This window comes from Anas platyrhynchos, chromosome 5, assembly GCF_047663525.1.
Source record: "Anas platyrhynchos isolate ZD024472 breed Pekin duck chromosome 5, IASCAAS_PekinDuck_T2T, whole genome shotgun sequence".
Lineage (NCBI taxonomy): Eukaryota > Metazoa > Chordata > Aves > Anseriformes > Anatidae > Anas > Anas platyrhynchos.
In genome coordinates, this window is record NC_092591.1 from 33,568,517 (window position 1) to 33,593,187 (window position 24,671).

At 38.4% G+C, this 24,671-nt stretch overlaps 1 protein-coding gene across 6 annotated transcripts in view; it reads right to left on the reverse strand.

Moving 5' to 3' along the window:
- Positions 1-24,671, reverse strand: part of LTK (leukocyte receptor tyrosine kinase) — a 156,747-nt gene that overhangs the window by 41,424 nt on the left and 90,652 nt on the right. For 3 of the 6 annotated variants that reach the window (XM_013108201.5, XM_072038747.1, XM_027459580.3), the window contains 6 exons: positions 14,840-14,953; positions 10,911-11,066; positions 10,021-10,243; positions 3,563-3,702; positions 1,508-1,645; positions 473-625 (listed from right to left, as the gene is read on the reverse strand). In XM_013108201.5, the coding sequence (XP_012963655.1) occupies positions 473-625; positions 1,508-1,645; positions 3,563-3,702; positions 10,021-10,243; positions 10,911-11,066; positions 14,840-14,953 (924 nt within the window). Of the gene's footprint in view, positions 1-472; positions 626-1,507; positions 1,646-3,562; positions 3,703-10,020; positions 10,244-10,910; positions 11,067-11,212; positions 11,504-14,839; positions 14,954-24,671 lie in introns of those variants that run through there. The other 3 variants (XM_013108203.5, XM_072038746.1, XM_072038748.1) reach the window with 2 other exon arrangements.

Here is a 24,671-nt window from a genome sequence, read left to right on the forward strand (position 1 = left end):
CATGTGATGCTCCTTCTAACCCACTGCCAGAATCTGACAAGAGTCTCCAGAAGATTTGTGTTTCTACAAGTTGCTTAGTTCTGTTGGTCAATTTTTACTTTGTGATGCAGCAGCTATCATGTTCCTGCTGAAGTACACTGCAATTGCATAGCTCATAAGAGAATAGAGAGAAGAGGTATATATAGAGAAGAGTGAATTCATCATGTAGTTTTTTTTGAAGGTGAAGATAAATCCTAGACTCCTACAGATTCATATTAACTTTGCTGCAGAACGTTTCATATTAAGTTCCAAATGATCAAAAATTAATTTTAGCCACGTTTAAAATTAGTCTAGATAATACCGATGCTAAATTTGATTCAGAAAGGGGTGGTGCCAAAAATTTTAAACTAATCAAAGAAACACCTAAGTTCAAGACTGTTGTCCACATGCACACACATGCGGACATACTGAGAGAGAACTATGAGGAACCTACCTTCAGTGGTTTGCAAGGTAGACCCTACAAATGAATGACCTTGAATCATTTCAGTAAAGCCCCTGATAGACCAAGGAGATGCTGTAGTTTCATTCAGCGTCCAGCTACATGGACCCTCTTCAAAAGAGCAATGTGAGCCCTCTGGGAGACTATCTACAATGGAGAACAAGAAAAAGTAGGAAAATAGGAGAAACCTGATTATGGTAAAAGACAAACTGCAGCAAAAGTCAAAATTCATTATGGATGTCTAAGCTACCCCATTTATGCCACAGTGTTTTTCAATGTTAAAATATTAATAGGTCTCATTTCCACAGACACCATCAGGATGTCAACACTTTTTGTTACTGGAGATATTTGACACTTCGCAGCTCTGTCCTGCTCTAGGTACTATGGAAAACAGCAGCTCCTGCAATCTAGAATGGCAAATCACTCCATAAATATTTAAAGACCCTGCTGCATATGAAATTTCAGACATTACAAGGGTTCAGTGAAAGTTGGCCAATCAACAGATTATTCTAGATCTCTGCCACCATACTTGCAAAAAAGCTAAATGATGTTTCTTAGCATTGCATGTACTTATACTTAGTCAGGAGATTTCTTTGTAGTGATATGCAAGATGAGCTCTGAATGGGGATCTTGGAGGGACAGACTTATGACTGATTGTGTCGGTGATTGGCATGAGAATAATGATCAGTGTCTTCCTGATTGGGGAGGTTTCCTTAAAGGGAGGTTCAGACCTCGGGTCCATAAAGAATTTCTCACCCAGCTGCAGATGTTTATATAAGATTTACACATATGAAAGGCAGGTCGCTGAACTAGTTACTGCAATATTAAATAAATAAATAAAAATTATCCAATATGGAGTAATTAAAAAAAAAAATAGAATTCTAACATCAAATTAATGAAAATAGGCTAAATTATTTGAGGAGGCAAGTACTGAATTAAGGTAGAAACAGAATCAATTTAACATATTGTTCTAAATTGTTTGTTCTAAGGGGATGAAGGTTACCATGAAGTGCCACACTACATACTCACCACACCTCACAGCTTCCACTTCTTTGGCAGGGCAATCACTGATGAATTCACAGATTTGTAGGTGGCTAACACAGCCTCCATGAAGGCAAGGGAAAGCTGAACCTTTGTCATATAGAGAAAGATCTTGGTTTTCTTTGTCTAAAGGAAAAAGGAGAATGAAACTCTGAGATGAGCTGGCAGAACGTATATGTTCCTTCATGTGTATCAGCCTTCACATGTATGGGCTCAGGAAGTGTCCTCTGGGTGATAAACGATACTTACCTGTACTTTTTACCATGCAGTTTCTATCCAGCATGAGATTCCCAGATTGTCTTGGATTTCATGGAGACCAAATTCATTATTCTTTTTTCTTTCATGCACACATTGTCTTCTGCTGTTTGTGCTATCTTCAGATAGTCAATTTTTTATTTTATTTTTACTAAGGATCCTGCAGTTTCCTACTATGGTATGTTCCTTGGTTCTGCACACGTGACTGTGCATCTGTCCGACAGCTTTAGCAGGCTGCATGACACTCTGCTGCTGGAGGCAGTGATACCCACTTAGCTCCGGTCCTGATGGACACATTGTTATACCCTTTTAAGAGTCAGGGTTAACTAATACTTGTGCTGCGGGCACACTTCTGCACTGGCTTTGTGGCATCCAGCCCAGCAGTCTGGCTCAGTGGATAGGACCTTTACTCATGCACCTTAACTAGCGAAGTCAGCTACAATCCAGGAGCATTTAACTTACTGTGCAGGTATCCAGCAACAGGTTTAAATACAATTTTTAAGTCTGATACTTCCTGAAATCATGACTCAGTGTAGCCAGCCTGTCCTGTGGATGTGTGTGCGCAGATCAGTTGTTGACCTGCAGGTGTGTGCAGGTCTCTTCTGCGCCTGCTCCTGTTTAGCAGAGCTCTGTGCAGAAGTTCCACCAGGATTGTTACTGCTCTGGAAATAATGCGAAACTTACGAGAACCAATCCCAGAAGGTATAGAGAAAGAGACCTGAAACAGTATTTCCTCATGGCACTGTGTTGTGCTGGGTATGTGCCAGTTTATTTAGGGATTGTTTGAAGGTTAAGCATAGTGCTTCAGGCTGTATGCATCCCCTCAAAAACTCCATGACTGTCAAAAACATTGCATTAAAATTTACTATTTGTTAAATCAAAAGATTGACTGCAGTAAAATTAAATCTCTCTTATACTCAAAACCAGTCTCACGATATATAATGAAACTGTTCTGTGAAACCAGTATTCTCTCGTAACAAATGAAGCTTTTTAGATTTTACATTCAGATTCAAAGATATTTCTACTGTGTCTGCAAAACAGAAGCAGTAGCGTTATATTAATGGATGAAAACCAGGAAGTGGAGATGATTATGTCTCCAACCTGCAAGCTGCCTGCACCAACAGACTTCCAAGAAGCCTAAATGACATTAGCAGGGTTCTGCACAGGTACTGAGGATCATTTGCATGGCATTGGTAACAGAATTGAAAATGCCAAGTAAAACTGAGTGTTTCTGAGCTGAGCACTCAGTACTTTGGAGAAAACAATTACATTCTAATTATTTACATTTTGGACAGAAATTCTCAGCCAGGCAGTAGCAAACAGACCCCACAGATGGCAAGATCAATGTTTCTTTTCTTTATAAATTTGGAAGATGAAGCCCCAGTACGGAAAAGCGACACAGGATACTATTACAATTGCTATTTAAGGAAGAAAAATAGTAAATACTAAAATAATCTAGGCAGATATTTTCTCCATCCCTGTTGCAGGATGCAGCATGAGCCCTGTTACTTTCTCATACAAATATAATATAAAGCAAACCTGAAAAAGCAGTTCTACAATTCTGCACTTCAGCCCTTCCTTTTGAGTACATGTACATGTGTGTACACACACAAAACACATGCAAATATAACTCTTGAGAGGTAAGCACTGCCAGAAACTCTAGAGCTGATTCTGTTTTCACATATGTCCTATCTGACCGACTGATCACACCAATCAGTTTTGGCGAGTATGCTGCTCTCTCTTCTGACTGCATTTGGTTATTCCAAACCTGACTGCATTGCAACATACCATGAAAGCAGTTTCTGAGTTTCAAGGAGCCCACTGCCAGCAGTCCAACCTCTTGTGCTCCACAGTTTGAATACAGCAAGGTGATTTTAAAAGGTCTTTCTATACGGCCGACCTGGGCCATCACGGATTTCCATTTCATCCTAAAATACAACAAAGAGCTATCAGATGTACACAGAGCATGCTGGAGTCCATGGAGTATCTAGCATATATTCTATGCTGTACCAAACACAAGCAATGGTATTCAGATGGGAAAGGATCAATAAACAAACAGGAGTCCATTTAAAACAATTGATACTCAGCCTAAGAAGCTCATATTCAGTTATCCTTGCCTCAAATCCTATTGTTGCAATTTGCATTTCCTCACAGAACAAATGTCGTAACTCCTAGACAGCAAAGGTTTCTCAACTGTAATGCCCTTGAGGCAGTTAAGAAAAAGATTGTGCCACATACTCTAATTGTAAGGATAGTTGTTAGACACTGAAAGCTAGACAGAGACACCTAATAAGAATTTTCAAAGTACCTCACTCAAATCAGTTTGACAGAAGTCAGGGTACCCAAGTGTCAATAAAATAAATAAATAAATAAAATAAAACCACAAAATTCCTAACATTTTTTTTAAACAGACAAACAAGGAAACAAACAAAACAAACAAAAAACAACAATAAAACAACAAAGAAAACCACCCTGCCCTTCCACTTCATGGTAGCAGGAAAATAAAACACATTTAAAACACTTTTGTAAAGGGGTTGTAAAAGGATAGGAACAGAGGAATCCCTGCTGTGAGCTTTCTTCTGAAAAGAGTACCGGACAGACACATTTATCTAAAACCCACATGCTGCTGATGTCGCTGCTGGCACCCTGGATGAGTGTCACTAAGTCAGTGCCAGCAGGGTGAGGAGGCAGCACCAGTAGCTGGAAGGAGTTCCCCCCACAGTGTCAAGATATGTTGCTAAGTATGTTGCTCTGCTCCTGATATTATTTTTTCATTTAGGAAATGCTTTCTGCTGCCATGGAATGATCATCTGCCCTCACCCCGCACCAGAAACAGATTAGAAAGCAACTTCTGGATGACAACAACCAGATGTCTACTGGACACAATGTGAAAATTGCAGACCATCTAATTGACAACTTGCACAAAAAATTAAAGCAATTAGAATTGTTTTTCACCTTCTTCACTTTTGCTTGTAACTGCTTAGTCACCTTACTCAGTCATTCCACCACAACCAGCTGTACACCCTTCTTCTGGGGAGAATTCCTTACTCCCCCTTCTATGGCCACCCCTTATGTTCCACTATCACTCTTGTACACACACACAAAAACCCACAGATACCCTAAACTCAACTGAAGTTGAGCTCCTCTTATCAAGGTGACCCTGTTTTTTCCTGTTTCCTGTCCCATCATATCATATTCGTTAGTTCAATATAATTTAATTCAGCTTCAGAAACTTCCAGTCCTGAACCACAACTGCATTATCTCTACTACCCAGCAAAGGAATGACTTTTTTTTTTTTTTTTTTTCCATTTTGCATTACAGTACATCTTTAGGAATACTCAGCACTGAGACACAAAAATATATCCCCCCTGCCGTGCTGTGGCACAACATCCAAGAGCATTCAGCACTGACCCAGAACCATATAATTTCTGCTCCACGACAAAGCTTTGTTCATCACACCATTGCATCCACTTGGCCACAAAAATCAATGGGCCTTAAACAAACTGATTCAACAAGCCATTGAAGATAAGGACAGTTTCTAAATCTTTTGCATCTACTTATTAAGCATACTAGTCCTTTTAAGCACTGAGGCATTATTCTACTACTAAGCTCCAGCTCCACCGAGACACCACCAACGTTACTGCACCCTTGAGTTCAGGAAACCTTAAACCACTACTTGTGTGAACTGGCAGCAGCTTTGAGTCAGAGCCCTAAGGTTCCATGAAACATTCCACTTCTACATTGAAAGATCTCTAGTACTGAAATTTTCTGTGTTTATACTACCTTTGGAAAAGTTTTAAAACATCCAGAGACTGCAAAAAAATGACAAGTAGCTTTCCATCACCCAGAATACTTAGGTCTTGTCATCATCAAGGAATCCCCCTCAGAGAAATCCTCCACCTCAAGATACAACTGCAGCAAGATTTCTAATACTGTAAATAATCATACCCTCTTTGCTGGGTCCCAGTATCCAAACAGGGGCTAGTCAGAGCCAACTTAATTTTCTTAATGGAATCAGGAACAAAGCCCGTTGTAGATCTAGCAGAAGATGGATCATTGCAGCAGGGTTTCAGATAAGCCAAGCTTGGCAATATCTTTACTATTGATTTTATGTCAAGCCAGATCTTGACTAACAAGGTAATATTACTCTTCTAAATACAGATATTAAAACTGCTCTATATGTATAGAAGGGTTGTCAGAGTCTGACATCACTTTGAGAAATTTGCATAGATAAAATATTTGGAATTGCAAGCAACCTGATGCTTAAGGCAAGTGGATTCAAGATTCACCCTGCAAACCTATAATTTCAATGTTTGATTTTCACTAGCCTCTGTGTCCTCTGCTAAACAAGTCTTTCCCCCTCCTTACCAATCTTTTCTATGCCATGACTTTCCATCTCCAACATAGGTAACTGACCATGCATTTTAAGACGACTTTAATATTAAGAACAATAATTTCTTCATTAAAAGTGACAAATTCAAAAAGGCTAATAAGAAAGCTGAAACCTTTTCTGAATGTGGGGCTTCACTACACAAGTTATTGCAGAAAGGTATTCCATCTGTTTCAAGGCTCAGCCAGTGAACATACGAATTAGAAGCTTTACTTTGTTTTTCCACATATGGCTCAAAAATCTTCACAAACATCCAGTTTGTAAAAAAAAATAAAAAATCCAGTCATTGTATGCAAAAACAGATAGATGAGAGAAGAGTACACATCTGCAACTCTTGCTCTTACCAACCACCTAGAGGGTCAAGATCTTTCTTACTTGGTCCAGTATATTTTTGCATGCACTTTCAACACAAGCAGGAAGGGCAGTATATCATAGCCCCAGGTTAATGTTCAAAATCAGTCATATAGCAGCTGGGTAGTCTCTCCTTTTGTAGCTGTATTTTTTAATTTAAAAGGCTGTGCTTGTTGTCAGTATGTATTAGGCATTTTCTGAGGATGCTTACCAGACTATTCCCTTTCAAAGGCTTATGTAGTTGGACACCTAACTTATTAATCCCAAATGACCTTAGGTGTTTCTAGACATTCAGATCAGCTATATGGCAATGCTTCTACTGATGACAGCACAAGTTAAATAGCTTTTGTCAATGATAAAATCCAGATTAGTAGAATGGAAGTCTCAAAAATGGTAAGTTTCTACAAGTGTCTCAGAAGCTGGCAGGTCATTTCAGCACCACCACCTCACAAAGAAAGAGGTGGCAGTATGGGAACACAGGACAAACTAAGTAATAATCCTTTTGTGTGGTTGGCTAACTGACAACCCACTTGTGCATGTGGTCTTGAACTTATTTTTTGGTCTACCAAGACTACAATGGCCATTGCTTTATAATTCAGATTCAGAAATAAAAGAGAACAAAATAAACCTGGCTTATTGATCTCACTCTACCATGAAAATGGAAAAGATTATCCCTGCCCCAAATGATTCTTTTTTATTTTCATCAAAGTTTGAGTATTTAGAGCTGAAAGAAACAAGCTTCTTATTAAAACAATTTTGGCTGACAACACTGAAGTAATTGTGGTCAACTATAAAAACAAGGATGTGAAACCATTCAAAACAAAACCACACAGGACTCGGAAGAATTTTCATCTGTAACTAGTTTTTAGGTCTGCATGGTAATGAGAGAAAAAGTGGGATAAGCAAAGTAGTCAGAAAGACATTAACTGTGATCTGAACAGGCACCACAGCTATAACCATAGCAAAGTGAAGACAGCTTTGAGCCAAGTGCCAGATAAAGAAGGCTTGGACCTGCAAGCAAAAGTACAGACTCCTGATGCTTGATCTTTATTGAGATCGTTAGAAACATAATTTTATACATATTTCTGTAAATATATAGAATTCCAAACACATCACTTCCCCAGCAGATCTCCCTTAAACAGAGTAACTGAGAATACCCATGTGGTATATAATAAATAATATGAGCTTGTCCTACTTGTCCAAAGGACTTGGTACCTGAATTTTTCTTTTTTCTTTCACTACAGTACATTTGTGTAAAAAACTGAGCAGCAGTGTCAACACAACAGATTTATTGATAAAACCTAGCAATTAGTAAGGTGGACAGGAGAGTAAATTTTTCTCATGAGTGACATACCTCTTAAGCTTTTGAGAACTGTGTAGCTGATGAACCCTGAAGTAGGAAATACAACCAAAATATTTCTGGAACCAGAAAGAGGACAGATCAATGAAGTAAGCTGGTGCAACTGGAATTCATAGTGAAGTGTATCTTGATCTGGGAGTTGAGGTGACAGAAGGGACTGAAGCAGGATTTGCTGGAGTGCCTGATTGCCTGAAAAAGTGCCACCTACCCTTTTTTCTATTTCTACGTTTCTACTCTGATTTCAAGGTAATCCCTCAACAGTAATTAACAATTAAAATACATACTACACATAGGCATCTATCTCAAGGTCATTTCCTCACTGACCTCCTTGTTCTGCTCCAAATTGTGCAGCTGTGATTGAATAACACACAAAAGCTTGTAGAACTTCCACTCCCTCTGGAAAATGGGAATGCTTCAGGATGGCCTCTGTTCTTAACAACCAATACTGTTAAAATCTTAATCACAGAAGGAATGTTCATTTCAGACTATCTTCCTAGTAAGAACCAGCCCAAACACTGTAGAAATAAATTTTGTTCTGCCTGCACACAGATTTTTCTGGAATTGTGTAGAGATTTTAAAGAGCTGCCCCATAAAGAAGGGGTAAAAGAAGGATATTTATCCTAAAATAGTTCCTAATAGTTCTATTCTTTGTTCCTTCCCCTTCTTTCTATCTTTGTTTAAAACAGTACTCAGTCACCTTCTATCCTCTGAATTCTTGAAACTAAAGCCACTGGGTTTACCAGTGCTTCATTTCCACCCACTAGGAAAAAGTAATACCAATGGTCATATTCTAGCAAAGCTAATTCCATTCTACTATGTCCAAATGCCATCATTTAGACAGATGATAATTTTATGCAAATTTGTTTTGTTGTGTCCAAATAAGCTCTTTAACAACGTCTATGATTCATTCCAGAGGCACTGCAATGACTGTGATCAAAGCTTGCTCTGGGCAGCTAGGTACATCAGAAGGGTTATTTTATGAGTTAATATGGGAGAACTGTGGTTGCATTTGCTTAGGCAAGTACAGGCTTGTCAAATATTTAAAGCAGAAAGGACATTTATAGGTGAAAAAGGACGTTAGAAATTGATCCCAGAAAATGTAATAAATTCCTTGTGAAACTGGTAAAAAGAAGGGGAAGGAGTAGCCAGGAAGGAAGTGAGCAATAGCTAAAAGTAGGAGCAAGAGAGGGATCTGAGAGAGAGTAAGTTTTTTTAGTCAAATTCTGCGTTCTTCAGCTGACCAGAAGTCTTGGCTGCAGATCTCCATGGCAGCCTGGGGAGTGCCAAAGAATTCAAAGAAAACAAGAACTGGGATCTATTGCTTAAATTCTCTATGGGAGTCAGTCAGGTGATGGAAATAGAGAGCTCTGTTGTGTGCCTGACCCAGGTTCTTACAAGGCAGATTGCAGCAAAGGAAAAAACAAGCACATGGAAAATGGCAAAATCAGATGCCACGTGGACTTTTCTCCTTTTCCTGTTGTGATTCATTCCCTTTACCCATTTCTCCTCCTTACTGCATTCTGCTACATGCAGGAATAAAAAAAAAAAAATATATGGGGGAGATCAAAGAGTAGAAAACACAGGACAAGATCCAGGGTCCCTGATTTTTATTTATTTATTTTTTGTCTTCACCTCTTCTCACCTCTCTGGACTTTACAGATGAAGCAAAAGAGGATGCTCCTGAACTTAGCAGACAGAAGGACAGACATTACAAAAGAGACAGAAGTAACCCTATCTCCAAATATGACCCTTTCACTCCCAAAGACAGGACCTCTTGAATACTTAGAGATATCAGTCATTTTGCCAAGGCAGCTGTTGGACTGAGTGCACTTTAAATCCATAAGCATCATGATGCTAGCATCCATCAGCACAAGACCCTACCACTCTTGGCTCTTCTTATTGCAAGGGAGGAAGAATGACTTCTCATCAGGAGCGTTCTTTGCAAAGGCAACACACAAAACCTGGGTCTATTACAGACATCCTGTCAGGAAGCTGCACACTTCAGTCCTGACAATTCTTCTATTTTCTGCTCTAACAGAAGTAATGATCTCAAGAAGGAAGATGACATTGATAAATAGTGGCCTGGAGGGACTCCATTCTACCCTGCAATTCAAAGTCTAAACAGCTGCAAATTAATTGTCTTACCCGGCATCCTCCTCATGGCCAACTCTCAGAGAAATTATTATATTTCTGTTTGTGTCCACATATCTGATTTCAGCTGTGAACCTCTGGAGGAGAGGAACAGCATCCTGTGAATATATGGCCAGTTCCAGCAAGCAAGAGTCCACGCTCCCAGGCAGGATGGGGCTATGTAGGCTGAACTCACATCTATCTGGTAGCCTACTGGTGTTCAGGAGGAAAATGTCCCCTGTGAGGAAAAAAAAACAAAACAAAAGAAAAGAGACACACAGTGTGGATGGAAGAGCAATAATAATAAGCAAATGGATAATGAGTTTGAGGAAAGAAATCACAAGAAGGAAGCAGAGGAATATGCATAAAAACTAAAAAATAACAGAAAGAAGAAAAAGACAACTGAAGTAAAAATGAGGGAAATATATAAAGAAGTGACAGAAGGAATGGGAGGAGAAGAAACCAAACAAAGCAAAGTGAAGACATCCAACAAAACAAAAGCCAAAGACTTTGCAAGTCAGACAGCAATCATGAGGAACCAGTCCTGGCTTGTAAAGGATTGAGTTTCCTAAGAAAACTCAGTCTCTAAGCAAAAGTAGCTTATGCTAAAACAGAGATACACAAAGGGAGTATATAAAGGGCCTGGCTGCATACAGGGTACATGTGTATACAACCCAAGCAGTACACATACAGGTAATATTCATGGTATGGCTCTTACTGACTGAGTCTCTTGGGCACAGACAATGCACCTACGAGCTGCAAACCAGAACCAGCATATGGCAGTATTTTTAGTGATGTGTAAGCAAGGTTTCAGCCTGACAACTCCAATTGCTGCTGCCCACAGATATTATTGGTGCTGGGCGAAAGCAGGTCTCCAGTCAGGGGGGAACTGTAACTTTGCCTACCTTCAATATCTCCACGGGAGGAACTGTTTTCCAGAAGCAGCTGCTGCCTGTCCTGAGACACCAGGACACCAACCGAAGATAACACCCAGTCTGGTTTTCCAAAACTGTCTGTTGACGTCACCCATGAGCAGCTTGAGCCGATGATACAAGAGATTTCTGTTATGAGAAACAAAAGCTTTCTTTGAGGCTTTTCCCATTTAAAAAGGCAGGGCTTATGTGGGGACATGAATGAGCAGATATACAGCGTATGAGGGCTCTCTGTCCCAAGAAATGGAAGAACAGAAGGGAAGAAAGAAGTTTACCTTGTGCAGTAAAAACAGTTTCCGCACTGGGCAGGTGAAGCAACATGACTGAAAGAAAAACAACTCTGCAAATTCTTAACAGGTGTAAATCAGCATCTTCCCACCAGTATCAACAGTGAATTTACCTTAGTGGATGGTCTGCCCACATGAACATAAAATTCTGAATGGGAATAATAACTAGTGCAGCAGGGATACTGAAAATGTATGGATTTAGCATTTTGGCAGAGAGAAACAAAGGAAACTCTAGGGTCTCAACCAAAATAGCTGAGCAATGAAAGCTTTATTCCCCCCCCCATTTTTTTCCCCTAGCAGTTTTGCTTTCCTCCAGCAGGATAGATGCCCTCCTAACAAACTCCAGAGCCCATTTGCAGCACTGAGAACACTAGATCATCCTAGCCAGAATTTTTCATAATCAGCATATTATAAACCAGACAAGTAATTCACTGTTCTCTCATCAATCTAATATAAGCTCCCCGAAGGGATGTTAGCTGCACAAAGCTCTGCCGTACAGAATGGAGCTGAATAGATATGGTAAGCTGATATTAACTTGCATTATATTTATTTTCAGTACTAATAATAATGTCACAGTAATAATTTGAGGACCCCCAGGCCATATGAGAAACCGTAAGAGTGTAAACATTCATATTTGGGATCCTAACATTCAGAGAGTATTCAGACCTTGCACACAAGAATGACACATCCTTATCCCTTCGGTAGCCTTACTCCAGGGAAGAAAAAAAGACAAGTATTAAGAACAGAATTAAGGTCAGGAATATAACAAGAACTGGTTGTTGCACAGGCAACACAAGGGGGGAGGAAATAAAAAAAAATAAAAATAAAAAAAAAAAAAGGCGCCTCCAGAAGATTGATTGATTTTACTCTGACTAAACTTTCAGGGAAAAAAAAAAAGTGAAATGGAAGCTGCCACAGGGGAAAAGGCACCTTTTGATTGCAACAGACAAAGTAGGCAAGTTTTCCTGATTTTTAAAGTTAACTATAACTATGCTTTTATGCACACCACCCAGTGTGCATAAGAGAAACATGGGTGTTATGGTTGCATGTCACTGGGGCTTGGAACAGGCTGTGATCTCCCACCTGAACACACACATCCTCTTCCAGTTCCTCTGCATGGTCCCCAGCCCTGTCTCACCAGCTCACTGCTGGAGGTTATTGCCTTTCTCAACCTATCAGCTGGGACAAACACCTGAAGAGCTTCTCGGCCCACCTCACCAAATCCATACAGCTTAGCAAAGGTCTCCTGCGTGGTTCAGCCTATCATTTTTAAATGCAAACCACAAGAAGCTGAAGTAGCAAATTGTGCCTGTGCACATGTGTGCGCAGCGTTTACTTCCACCAGGGCACAGGAAGGAGGACACCAGCCACTCTCCTGGCTTTGGTGGATCCAGAGGAAGATGTCTGTGCACACTCTCAGGCTATGGTTTGATGATCCATTAAAATACCTTTAGGGGTCTCAACAGCAGATCAGAAACTCCATGCTTGTTTGAGACAAAGAGAGGCCTGCTATATTGTTTAAATTTATTAAAGTTTGACAGGTTAGCTCAGTACCCACAGAGTTCTGGCAGTAGTAGTAATATTTTTTATCAGTTAAAATCTGATTGGTCATAAAACTCAGAAAACAATTTTGCTCTCTTGCAGTGTCATGCTGTTGAGAGACACGTAGGAGCCTGGGAAAGAAAAAAATTATTTTTATGCATATATTTAACAGAGGATTATTGAAACTAATATTTATGACAAAGTAATCTTAACAATATCCCCACTTGCAGTAGGAAGGACTGTACCAATGCAGACTTAATCCTTAGAATGTGCCTCACGTAACAAAGCAGTATACAGCTCAAGTAAGTAAACACAACATTCTCCTTCAAAAGCAACTTATTCCCATACTCTCTGGACTGTATAATGCCTCTGCCACAACCTATGGCCTGAGAGGATCTGAATAAGAAGAGTTTGAAGTAAATCAGGAAAGTTGTTGTTATCTGTTGAAAATGGCCTCTGAATTTTTGGCAATAGACAGCGTGCGCTGCATTGCAATGGAAAGATCTATCACCGAGAAGCTAATGTTTAGCATAAATCATAGTGCAAAAGAACTGGGTACACTCACGTGACCGCAGCGTAAGAGAACACCAGAAGCTGCAACCTCTAATGCTACCGTGCATCACCTTTCAGATGTCTCATATCCAACTTTGCTTAGCACCTGTGAAAGTGGGGAACTTCAAACGCAGGACCCCAGAAAAGTAAACTGTGACAGAAATGAGAAGGAAAAATATAAGACAGAAATGTATCTATATTACTACAATCAGCAAAGAAGATATTTTCAGGTATTACAAGTGTGATTTGAAAAAGCTTAAATTGAAGAAATCTCATGAACAATCATAGGGAATGTCAGGAAGGTGGTTCACACTTTAAAGAATTAAATACCATCTAGACCATTGGGGACCTGGTAAGAACAAGCTGTCCTTGAGCCAGCAATGCACCCTTGTGACTCAAGAAGGCCAACAAACAGCCTTCTGGGCTGCATAAGGAAGAGCATTGCCAGCAGACTGAGGGAGGTGACCCTTCCTCTGAACTCAGCACTGATGAGGCCACATCTGAAGTGCTTTGTCCAGCTCTAGGCTACCCTGCACAAGAAAGATACAGACTTGCTTGAACAAGTCCAGCATAGGCCCACAAAGATGATCGAGGGACTGAAGTATATGTGAGAAGAGGTTGACTGAGCTGGAGTTGTTCAGCCTGGAGAAGAGAAGGCTCAGGGGGACTTTATCAATGTGCATAAACACCTGATAGGAGTGAACGAAGAGGAAGCCAGACACTTCTCAGTACTGCCCAATGACAGGACAAAAGAATATAAACACAAATTAAAAATCAGGAAACTCAGTTGGAACACAAGAAACCATAGTTGTGCAGTTTCCATCTACAGACATACTCAGAACACAACTGGAGGTGGTCTTGGGCAACCTGCTGAAGGTGACCCTGCTTGAGCAGGCAGGTTAGACTAGATGATCTGAAGATGTCCCTTCCAACTGGAATGATTCTGTGATTATTTCCCTAAATGGAAAGGTGTCATTTCAATTCGCACATTTCCAGACCACAGATGACAACCGGCTTCTTTCCCTCGGGTGTTTATGAAGTATGACATTTGCTCAATTTATCCCAACAACACAGTAAGATCAAATTCATCACACATGCATTTTGTCCAGCTCAATGGGCTTTTAAAATTCATAGAAAAAGGAAATTATAGTTGAAAAAAAAAAAAAAAACACTTCATTCTGTATCAGTAAAGCTACTTTGGTCTATAGTTGCTAGACACCAGCTCCACTAATGAGAATTGTTTAAAGAACTCCCAAACCCAAATGTGGTGGATTTCACTGTGCTGATGGAGAAGATTTTTCTTTTTATTATTATTATTATATATATGTTTGTTTGTTTGTTTGTTTTTTAATAAGGAAGTGAGGGATTCCCTTAAGGTTACACTGGACTTTGAGTTATTGTCCCATTTCCAGTCAGAAGCCCAGTGGCACATCTTTCTGGTGAAGGGTCCTTGTGACTGCCAGCATCTTGCACTTTCAGAAGTAGAAATAAGGAGGGTGTAAGGAACAGGATTTGTAGTACCTGATTTAGAAGGCTGATGCAATGACACCATGCTATTTCTTATCAGGGACAGCTTCTGAGATGGATTTGGTGAAGAAGAGCTTTCTTCATGTGATCCAGCACAGAAGACAACAACTATAACAAAACAAAAACAACAAGGGAGAGTTGGATGTTTTTACACAAAACTGTGCTCTTATACCTTTAAACCTAAACATGTATTCAACAGATCTTATTTACCTTAATATAACGGGGCTCTGTTAAATATATATCATCTGTATTTAATCTTTATTACTCTTTATCCACCCTTGTTTTTATCAGTATATAACCCCTAAAGAGACACTATTCCAGCAGCACCCATGTTGTAACAACAGTACATCTGAATGGCAGGCACACAGTTGCTTGCCAATGACTATACCTTTTTTTCTGAAAACACATGCACAGGAGAAATACAGAACTTTGGAGCTCTCTGCTCTCAGAGAGAGGAGATGTTCTAACTTATTACTTCTGCTCTCATGGAGAAATATCCTTTGGAGTTCACAGTTCAAGACTTATTGCTCTAATGCAATGGATAAAGAATTCAACATGCTATCTACGGAATATGTGATGGATTTAGCAGCAGTCTTCTGGCAGGACCTGCGTAAGTGCTCTCATCTTCAGCACACAAGAGCAATGCCACATCTGAAACTAACATTGATGAAACCTTTGCATCACTCATACTTTCAGAAAACAGATTTCTTCCTTACTGCCACACATGAAGACTGTAATTTTCAAAGTAATCAGGTAACTTCCTGGTATCTGGTATCTAGTAATATGTAGTCTCTTCAACACCCTTTAATTCACCTGCACTGCTCTATCTCAAGGATAACCCTCTGTCACATGCCTAAAAAGCACTGATAACTGTGACATTGGACTATATTTATAACACCAATACATATGTATTTGTGCATCTTTATTCAGATCAAATCATGAAGTCATATTATAAAGTCTGTTTTTTTCTGGAAAAATGACCAAAATCTCATATTATATAAAAGGCCATATATTTTTTTTTTCTACTTAATTCTTGCTATGATATAATGGGAATATTAAACCCAGCATGCTAAGATTAGCTAGTTTTAAACTGAGATGTTCTTCTGAATCACATTTATGTTGTTCAAGGAAAAACAGATCTACCAAAATTATTATTCACTGCAGTACTTCCAACAATTAAATATTCAGTACCTTCTTATTTCTCTTTGGAATAATTCATACCACAATGGCATGTTTTTTTTTATTTGAACCCGTTCATGTGAAAATGCATACATACCTATCTAAATGTGTAGTAATCTTTATTTAAAATTCTTCCCAGTCTTTTCATTTCCAGGAATCATAAGCAGGTTGTCCAAAATAAAAATATTTGTTTTCAAAAGGTGTTCAAAGTCAAGGAAATGCAAAATGAGTTGCCTTCAAACCTCAGCCATGTGTGGGTTATGAATTCAGCAATATAAAAATGTGAAATCATGTCAGAGGAGACAAGAATCCTACTCACAGGAATTACAGTTGAGGCAAGGATGTATATCATACCACTGACAATAGCTAAGCTATTCTAAACAGGAATAGTTTGTACAGTAGTATTATGAAAACGTACAGAAGGATCTGGAAAAAGAAAAAAATCTTGAACATTTGTTCAATTTTCTCAAACTTATCACTGCTTTTAGTTTTTCAGGAATATCTGGTCTGATTTTAAACTGCTACACAACTATTTTCATTGTCATAGATATGACAACATGCATCACATGGTGAATAAACTACTACGAAATGTTTCATATCGTGACAATACTGTGTTGTTGTTCCATCTTTTCTTATAGTACTAAAGAACAGCCATCAGTCTCCACGTGCTACCAAGCAAAGGATAACTTTAAAGCAGAAAAGCTATCAAACTGCAGCAGACACCTGCTGTACCTGATGATAGACCTGTGGTCTCCATAGACCAACTGTCCAACACTATAATTATTCCTGCCTTTGTGTTCAAAATATGTAGGGACATTAACATTTGAAAAACCGATTCCGTACTGTATATAAAGCACTGAAACTGGTTTGTTAGGAAAGGTTTAATAATGGGAAGAAATTCACTAAACGAATGTGAATTCTTACTTGGTGTGTATCTGGCCAAAGTCTGTGAAGGCTTGCTTTATGAAAAGCAATCATGGAATCTCTTCATAAAGCCATTAAAAAACACCCATGCTATGCCAAAAATCAATCACATGTTACAAGCAAATCTATTCCACCAAATGAAAAGAAATTTTGCTGTGGAAAGAGAACAAGACCTTTTAACAACTTGAGTCTCCTCCTCCCAAATTATGTTGTGTCTTTGGAGATGTGGTTTAGTTCTGTACCTTTAGAGCTTTGTTTAAGCACTGTTGTAGCTTCATCATTTGCTTCCCTCAGAGTTTTCTGTAAAGTCTGTTCCACCACTCACATTCCAAGCTGCTCATGTATTTGGTAATAACCTGAACATCATGGGACTCACAAAACATAGTAAAGTCATGGCAGATGTTTTGCTAGAGACAGTCCTCATAATAAAACTTAACCAAAACATTTGACTTGCACTACTCCCTCTCAATCACATAAACGCCTTTGAGTTTTTCCTCTTCTTTCTCATCAGCAATCAGGCGTTCCAGTGGCAGACTACTAAAAACATAGGCCTAAGCTACTTGAAACATGAATGTACTGCTTTAGCATGAAAAATAAATAAATAAATTAAATTAACATTGGTAATAGCTAGGACACAAAAGGTACAAAATGGTTTTGTACAGTTGAGGTAAGTGTCTATCAAGTTTGCTGGTCTGGTATTAGGATATGCTAAAACTTGAGTACTGCTTTCTCACAGAGAGCACTGCGTGAAATTTGGTTTATTAAATACATTACTCACGATGCAGACTCTCAGAAACATCCTATTAGAGGCTGGCAAAATCCAAAAGGGTTCATTCAAATACCTGGTAACAATCCTATTCACCAACTCTGAGATAATGCCACTTACTGCACTGGGCATATGAGAGCAAGGAAAGGCAGTCATTACAGCTGAGTTCACGGAGAGACAAATATGCATGGACAGAAGACCCTAGACCCAGTGACAGGCAAAAAATTCTTTCATATTCACCCACAGGAATGCGTATCCATACATTTATTTTCTCACAGCAAAGGATTTCTTGCCAATAATGAGCTGAAGAGGGCTCACAGCATGATGAATACATGCATGAGATCTGGATAGTAGTTTTGTAACATTCCAGCCTAAACCCTTACTTTACATATCAATCACTTTCATGCTCATTCAGCCTCTCTGATTGAACTGAAGATCTAGCACATACAGTCACTTACAGAAACTTTTCTTCACTCTTCTTTGAAACTAGGAGCTCCAGAAGTACTTTCAATAACCTCACATCATATCGTCTCATAGATGCTTGTATGCAATTTGTATATGACATGAATGCCACCATTAAACAAATAAAAAAGACCATCCTGTACTAACTGCTTGATTTCTCTGTCTTCATCAGCAGAAAACAATGACTTAAGTGAAAAGAAATAAAAGACGGAGAGGAAATCTGTGGTTACAGGTTAAGTCTACCATTAAGTAACATTCAAGTATCAAGAAGAACCAGTAAATATAATGATATTCAACTGTCACAGCAAAAATATGGGATCTTTTAACAGCACAGCACAAATCCATTGCTTTTTTCTATAATAGAACACAGTAAGACCAGAAGCCTCCAGCACTCAGAATGTAATTCCATTTCTTTCACTACCTCACTGAAAAAGCATTCAGACACCTGCAGGGCTGAAATTTTTCCTGAATCCTATGCTGCTTTGCAGAAGAAAAGAAAATTACAGAAAATACTTATAGAACTCATGATGGGAAACCAATTCCAGATCACCCAAGCTGTCTTCTTGCCAAAACAGGAACTTCCTTTAGAGCATTTTCTAGCATTTTGTTCTTTGCAATATCAAAATAGCAACTCAATATTTCTCACTGATTCTTTTAGAAGACAGACTAACGTACAGACTAATAGATCTGACTGTCAGGAACTCAGACTACACAAAAAGAAGACTCTTAGTCTACAACCTATCCCAGTATTTTTCAATTACTCCCAAACCTTCCACTTTCAATTCAATAAATAATCTCCCTCCTTCATGAGTATTTACAGCTTTAAGTTGTTAACCTTTCACCTTGAAAATGTCACTGGGATCTCCGGCTGCCTGCTGTTAAACTTTCTTATTGTTCGCTCATTAGTTGGTCCCCATGTCGCTTGCTTACTGCATTGCTCTTTTTGTACTCTGTCCAGATACATTGCTGGTACTGATCAAAAAGGGGAGCAATGTGACAAAATACAGTTTCACCAAAGCTTATCGCATGAGGCAACACTTTAGGATCTTAGAGCCCTCTTCAGATTTTAAGGATTCTTGCTCAAAGGCAGGTATCAGTGCACACTCATGCCATGCAAAGTAGAATGACCATTCTGCTCCCTCCTGAGATCTCCCTGCCCTGTGCTACAATCACATCAGTCATTTTGGCCAAAATACTTTCTCTTAAGTGATCATCAACCATGACATTAAGTGTTTCCCTGGCATATTTTCTTCTAGAAAAGGCATTCTCACCCTCTCTATCTTCATTCTTTCCCTTTCAGATAGATGTTTTTACTGTGCTGGGGAGCTAAGGACTCTGCCTTATCACTTCATATCTTAATTTTTATGTTATCAGCAGATTATCAATACAGTTTTCACATTGTCTTCTGACTCACTGCTAGAAGTGTTAATTAGCACACAGCCCAGAACTGACCCTTATAAGCAGAGTTAATTGGCAATTATTCCTATTTGTACTTTCATTTTAAACCTTCGTATGACATAGTGATTTGTACCAGCCCAGGTATGCACAGAGGTACTATCAAGTGTTACCAATTTAAGTATTTGATTGAATTTGGAATGTCCTATATCCACATTGTGACTTTTGTCAAACTTGTAAACTCATTAAAAAATGACACTGCAACAAAAAGTCTTATCTTTGATTGACAAGCAATTATAAACCTTTTTTCAGTTCTTTGATCCTGTATCAAGTGTTCTGATATTTTTACTTAGACTGATGTTAAGGCAGCAATCTTCATACTATCAAGTCTTATTCACACTAGTAGAGTATATGTAATTAAATACAGCCATCCAGCATATTTCATTTACCCTTTTTAAATACTAATGCGACATTAACTTTCTTCCAGTTCTCTGGAATTACTTCAATATCTCAACACTTACTGAAAAATTCAACACTGATTGCTTTTAAAAATATTTAGCTAATTCTTTCAAAATCTTGAACACAAGCTGTCTTGACCAGTTGTTTCACAAACTGAACATTTTAACAACTGCTTTTCCACAAATCTGTGTTGTTATGGAAACACCTACATCATTGCTATGGGATGATGAAACATCATTTGCTGTTTTTTTCCTAGACATTAAATATTTGTTGAACTCTTTTTGTCTCTGCTATTGACAATCCTACCTCACACATCTATGACTGATTAATATCATTGCTAAGATGTTTATTCTATGAATGCAGTTGAAAAACTTCATTAAACTTCTTAATTCTGCTGCTGGTTCCTTCTAATGCTAAACTTTCTACTTTCCAACTTCCTTTTACTGCAAAAAATATAGCAATATAGTTTTGCTTTTGTTATTTTGGTTGTTTGTTGTTTTTTTCTCCTCCTCAATTTTATACCAGCTTTATACCCCCTTCATCTGCATATTCGCAGCTTTCTAGCTGTTTACACATACAACCCAATTCTTACCTATATTTTTCTGCCTACTATCTTTCTTTCAACAGTGGCATGCCATGCTAACTCATGGCATTCAGCAATGCCATGAGTTAGCATGGCATTGCTTTAAATTTCGGAAGATTTGCATCTTCTGGAAGCATCCAGATACAGCAGCTCAGAAGTTATTTAGGCAACAAAGAGCATTTATTTGAATACCTGGGTCCAACTACATATCAGACCCCTTCAGATTTTATTCTGTTTGCAAAGAAGTATGTATTCAAGTCACAATCACTTTCAATTGCATAACACTTGGTTTTAATTCTTAGCTCAGTTCTTTATTTACTGAGGTCTAACATGATATGAGGATTCCCATTCAGATACCACAGTCTATTCAACAGCCACAAAGATGTTCTCTTATGGTGACAGAATGAAACCTCCAAAATGCCATTTGTATTGAAGGCTTCACCCACCCACCCACAAACAACAATTTTTTCCTCTTCCTACACACAGTAGATTAGTTGTTATTTTAACCAGGACTCTAGTTGGCAGTCTATAGCAGTCATTAGCAAGAACATCAACATTTGTTTTGAGTATTAATCAATCCTTTGGCCTTCTAAGTCATTTGGTTGAATGGCTGGGGAAAGAGGAAATGACATTTTTGCCGTGTAATGCTGTTTTCAATCTATTTCTGTCCTTTGATTTCAACCACAGGAATCTTCCTTCCTAGTATGAGGAATTTCAGCTTATCAGCATTTAGATTTAGAAATAAATAACCCCATTCCATTTCCACTTGGCTATTAGCCAGCTTCATCACAATGGCAGCAGGCAATTAAAGAACTCCTCTTTCAGTCCTTGGTGTCTTGATTAATTTTATTCTTGACACTTTGACTCTCTTCTAAATAAACGACTTTTATTCTTTTTTTTTTTATTATTCTTTTTTTTCTCTTTTTTTTTTTTTCCCATCATTTGACTTGGTTGCTAATTTAATACCATCCAAACAAGTCTGGGTTAACAAATCTAAGAAGTTGCTTCCCCTTTAGCGAGCTGGAGGCCAGTCAAATCATACAGCCTCTTTTTCCCAGAGAACACAGACATCTGTTTCATAAATCTGTAAGTCTTATACAATATATCAGGCTAACAGAATACTTACAGACTTTATTTTTATTTTACTTTCTGTATTGTTTCATGTGCATATAAGAATGTACCTTGGACAGCTTTCTTCTCTGGAACCACTAGAAGATTTCCAAATTTATTACATTCTGTGGAACTAAAACCAGTCATTTATGCTAGTCTGAAATATCCCTGGTAACTCCTTGCTTATTTACTTCAGAAAACCTATTCAGTTGTTGCAATCCCATCTGGTATTCCATCCACAAAAGACAGAACGCCACCTCCTTGCCCACCTGCACATTGCTGACACGAATCTTCCTTGAAGGGTGGTATGTGAATCAAGCCTGAAGAGCTTTTCACAACCAGGCACTGAGCAACACCCTGATACAATATTCACTTAGATTGTCAAAGATCATTGGCAGTTTCCATGACATACAGAATGACTAGACATTTACAGTTGTACAAAAATTCCTGTAGTCCTCTTTCCTGCTGCTCACAGTATGCCTGCTTCCTGACTGCCCCAAGTTACACAAAACGTCGCTTTGTTTCCAATTTCCTCACTTTCTCTATTTAGTCACTCAGTGGCCAGTTCCTCCCCTGAATAGTGATGTTTCCTGAGTCATGTTGTCCAACCACTCTTTTTATCCTCACTAATGCTCTGTAGAGTGTGTACTTATCCTTTCAAACATCAAATTTTTTTTTCTAATAAAACCAGTAAGCTGTACTTAAAAAAAAAAAAATCTTTTAATCTCAGTCACAAAATACAGTACACTGCAGGTTGCCACCATTGTGCTATAGCTATTAACAGAACTCACACAGAAAAAGTATGCCATCTACATTTTTCTTACAAAATTTACCTGTTAGATAAGATGCAAGATGGATGGCTTCAGTCCTCCTCTTGATACTACTTCCCCTACTTGGCATATTGCCCTTGAATTAGTGACTTACTAATTATGCCTTCTTATTCAGTTTTCAGTGTACATGTACATCTACTGAAATAGAGCTGAATGACTATTTTCATTATAGTTGAGAAATAGCATGCCAAAAACACTTCTTCAAATCCAAAAATATGCCATCTACTGAGTCTTCTTAATCTACTAATTGTGTAGTGTATACATGCACATACTCATGCCTGCATATATTGTCACATTAACTTAGAAAGATTTCTCTTTTTATAGCACAGCTGTTCATTACTCATATGTCTATTTTTATAATACTAGCTGCTTATTACTCACAGATAATAAGGGCAAGGTTTTGCACTATGTCTCACCTCCATTAAAGCTGCCAGGAAGCATATATATGCTACTTAAAGTGTACAAAGGCTTTTCAAGGACCTTTGAGATAACTGTACAGGGGAGCTCCATTCTGCTCTACCACTTCTACTTCTTTTCTCTCTTCAGGCTGGGGTGACTGCTGGCAGAGAAGGCATCCAATCCATTTCTGCTAGCTGTGTACAGATATGACACTGACAGCTAACACAGATTGTACCAGTGCTTGTTGTGAATAAGATTTATCCATATGACCTAAAGCTTCGCTGGCAATTTCTGTTTTTCTTGGTAGAATGTAATTGTTCTGAGCTATAGCCTTACATATGAAAGTTGACCACTCCTGGGGTGATGGCTTGTAAAAAAAAATTTAAATAAAGAATTAAAAAAATGAAAACAAAATAAGCCTCCTTCAGTTTCCTGTAGTAAAAGTACAATTCTTAATGAAAACTCTCCTTTCTCATTGAAAGCTGGCTTTGTCATTAGAGAAAGGGATGTGAAAATGGACCCTAAGCTACCAGTTTTAAAAGAAGCTGACAAAGTAGTCTCCATCACAAATAGAGCTTAGCTTGGATGACCAGTTTATATTAGATGTGCAACTGTGGTGGATAATGTTAAAGGGGAACATGTCCAACTCTAACAAATATTTTCAAGAAGCCTCAAGAAAGAACCTGAAAGGAACACACAGCAAACATATATTTTGCCTTTCAAGGGAATAGCACTTAAAAATTGTTGTGTTCTTAAGCATAAACTTAGAGGAAGAAATATGATTGTCCTATTCCTTCAGAACAGCACTCATTATAGGGATTTTCAAACACAGCTTAAAAGGAGATATGTATGTGTGAATTCACACATATACATGTAGATGTAGCAGGTATAATTAGGCACAAGCGAAGGTGAGGGAAGGTATAAAGCCTGTAGATGCAGACAAAGTTACAAAGAGGAATAAAAGGGCTCCCTCAAAAATTACCAGTAGCCTCACTCTCTCATGGTGACCCCACAACATGCTAAACACTGACTATTTTCTCATACTACAAGTCTACGTGAGAATGCCAGTTCCATTACATTAACGGGACATACTAATATCTTTCAAATATTTACATGGAAATCATTGTAGAATTTTGTTACTGTTAAAATGTGTCATGTTTACTCAGTAATCTGCTCCAAGTTCAAAGTTTGTAACATTAATGAAGTAAAATGGTGCGATACTTAGCTGAAGAAAAATATTTCCATATAATCAAAACAGACTTTTCGCCAGTCTGAATAACTTACTTTGATTAAGTCAAAGCATAAATTTAGAACAATTTGGTTTGTGAAAAATATTAAGGTTTTGAATCTTCATCATAATTAGAAAATAAATAAGATTCCTAAAGTCACAATCTCCCACGAGACAGAATATTTAGTTTTAAACAAACTCATGTACTAAGATGCCAAAAAAAAACCTCTGCAGACTGCCCAGAGCTACCAATAAAATTATGCAAAAGAGAAATGGGAGACATAACTGCTAGAGAGCTGCCCTTTTACAGATGTTCAACAACCAGCTTAGGGATGCCTCTGCATTTTGTGGCCTGTGGCAGGAGGTCTGTGGCCCTACCCTCCAGCTACCGTGGCACAGCACTGCAGCATTTGGCAGCAAAAGAGAAATTGTGTGCCAGCAAGAAAGTGAAGGAAATATAATTTTCAGATCCAGGTTTTGATTGAATTATT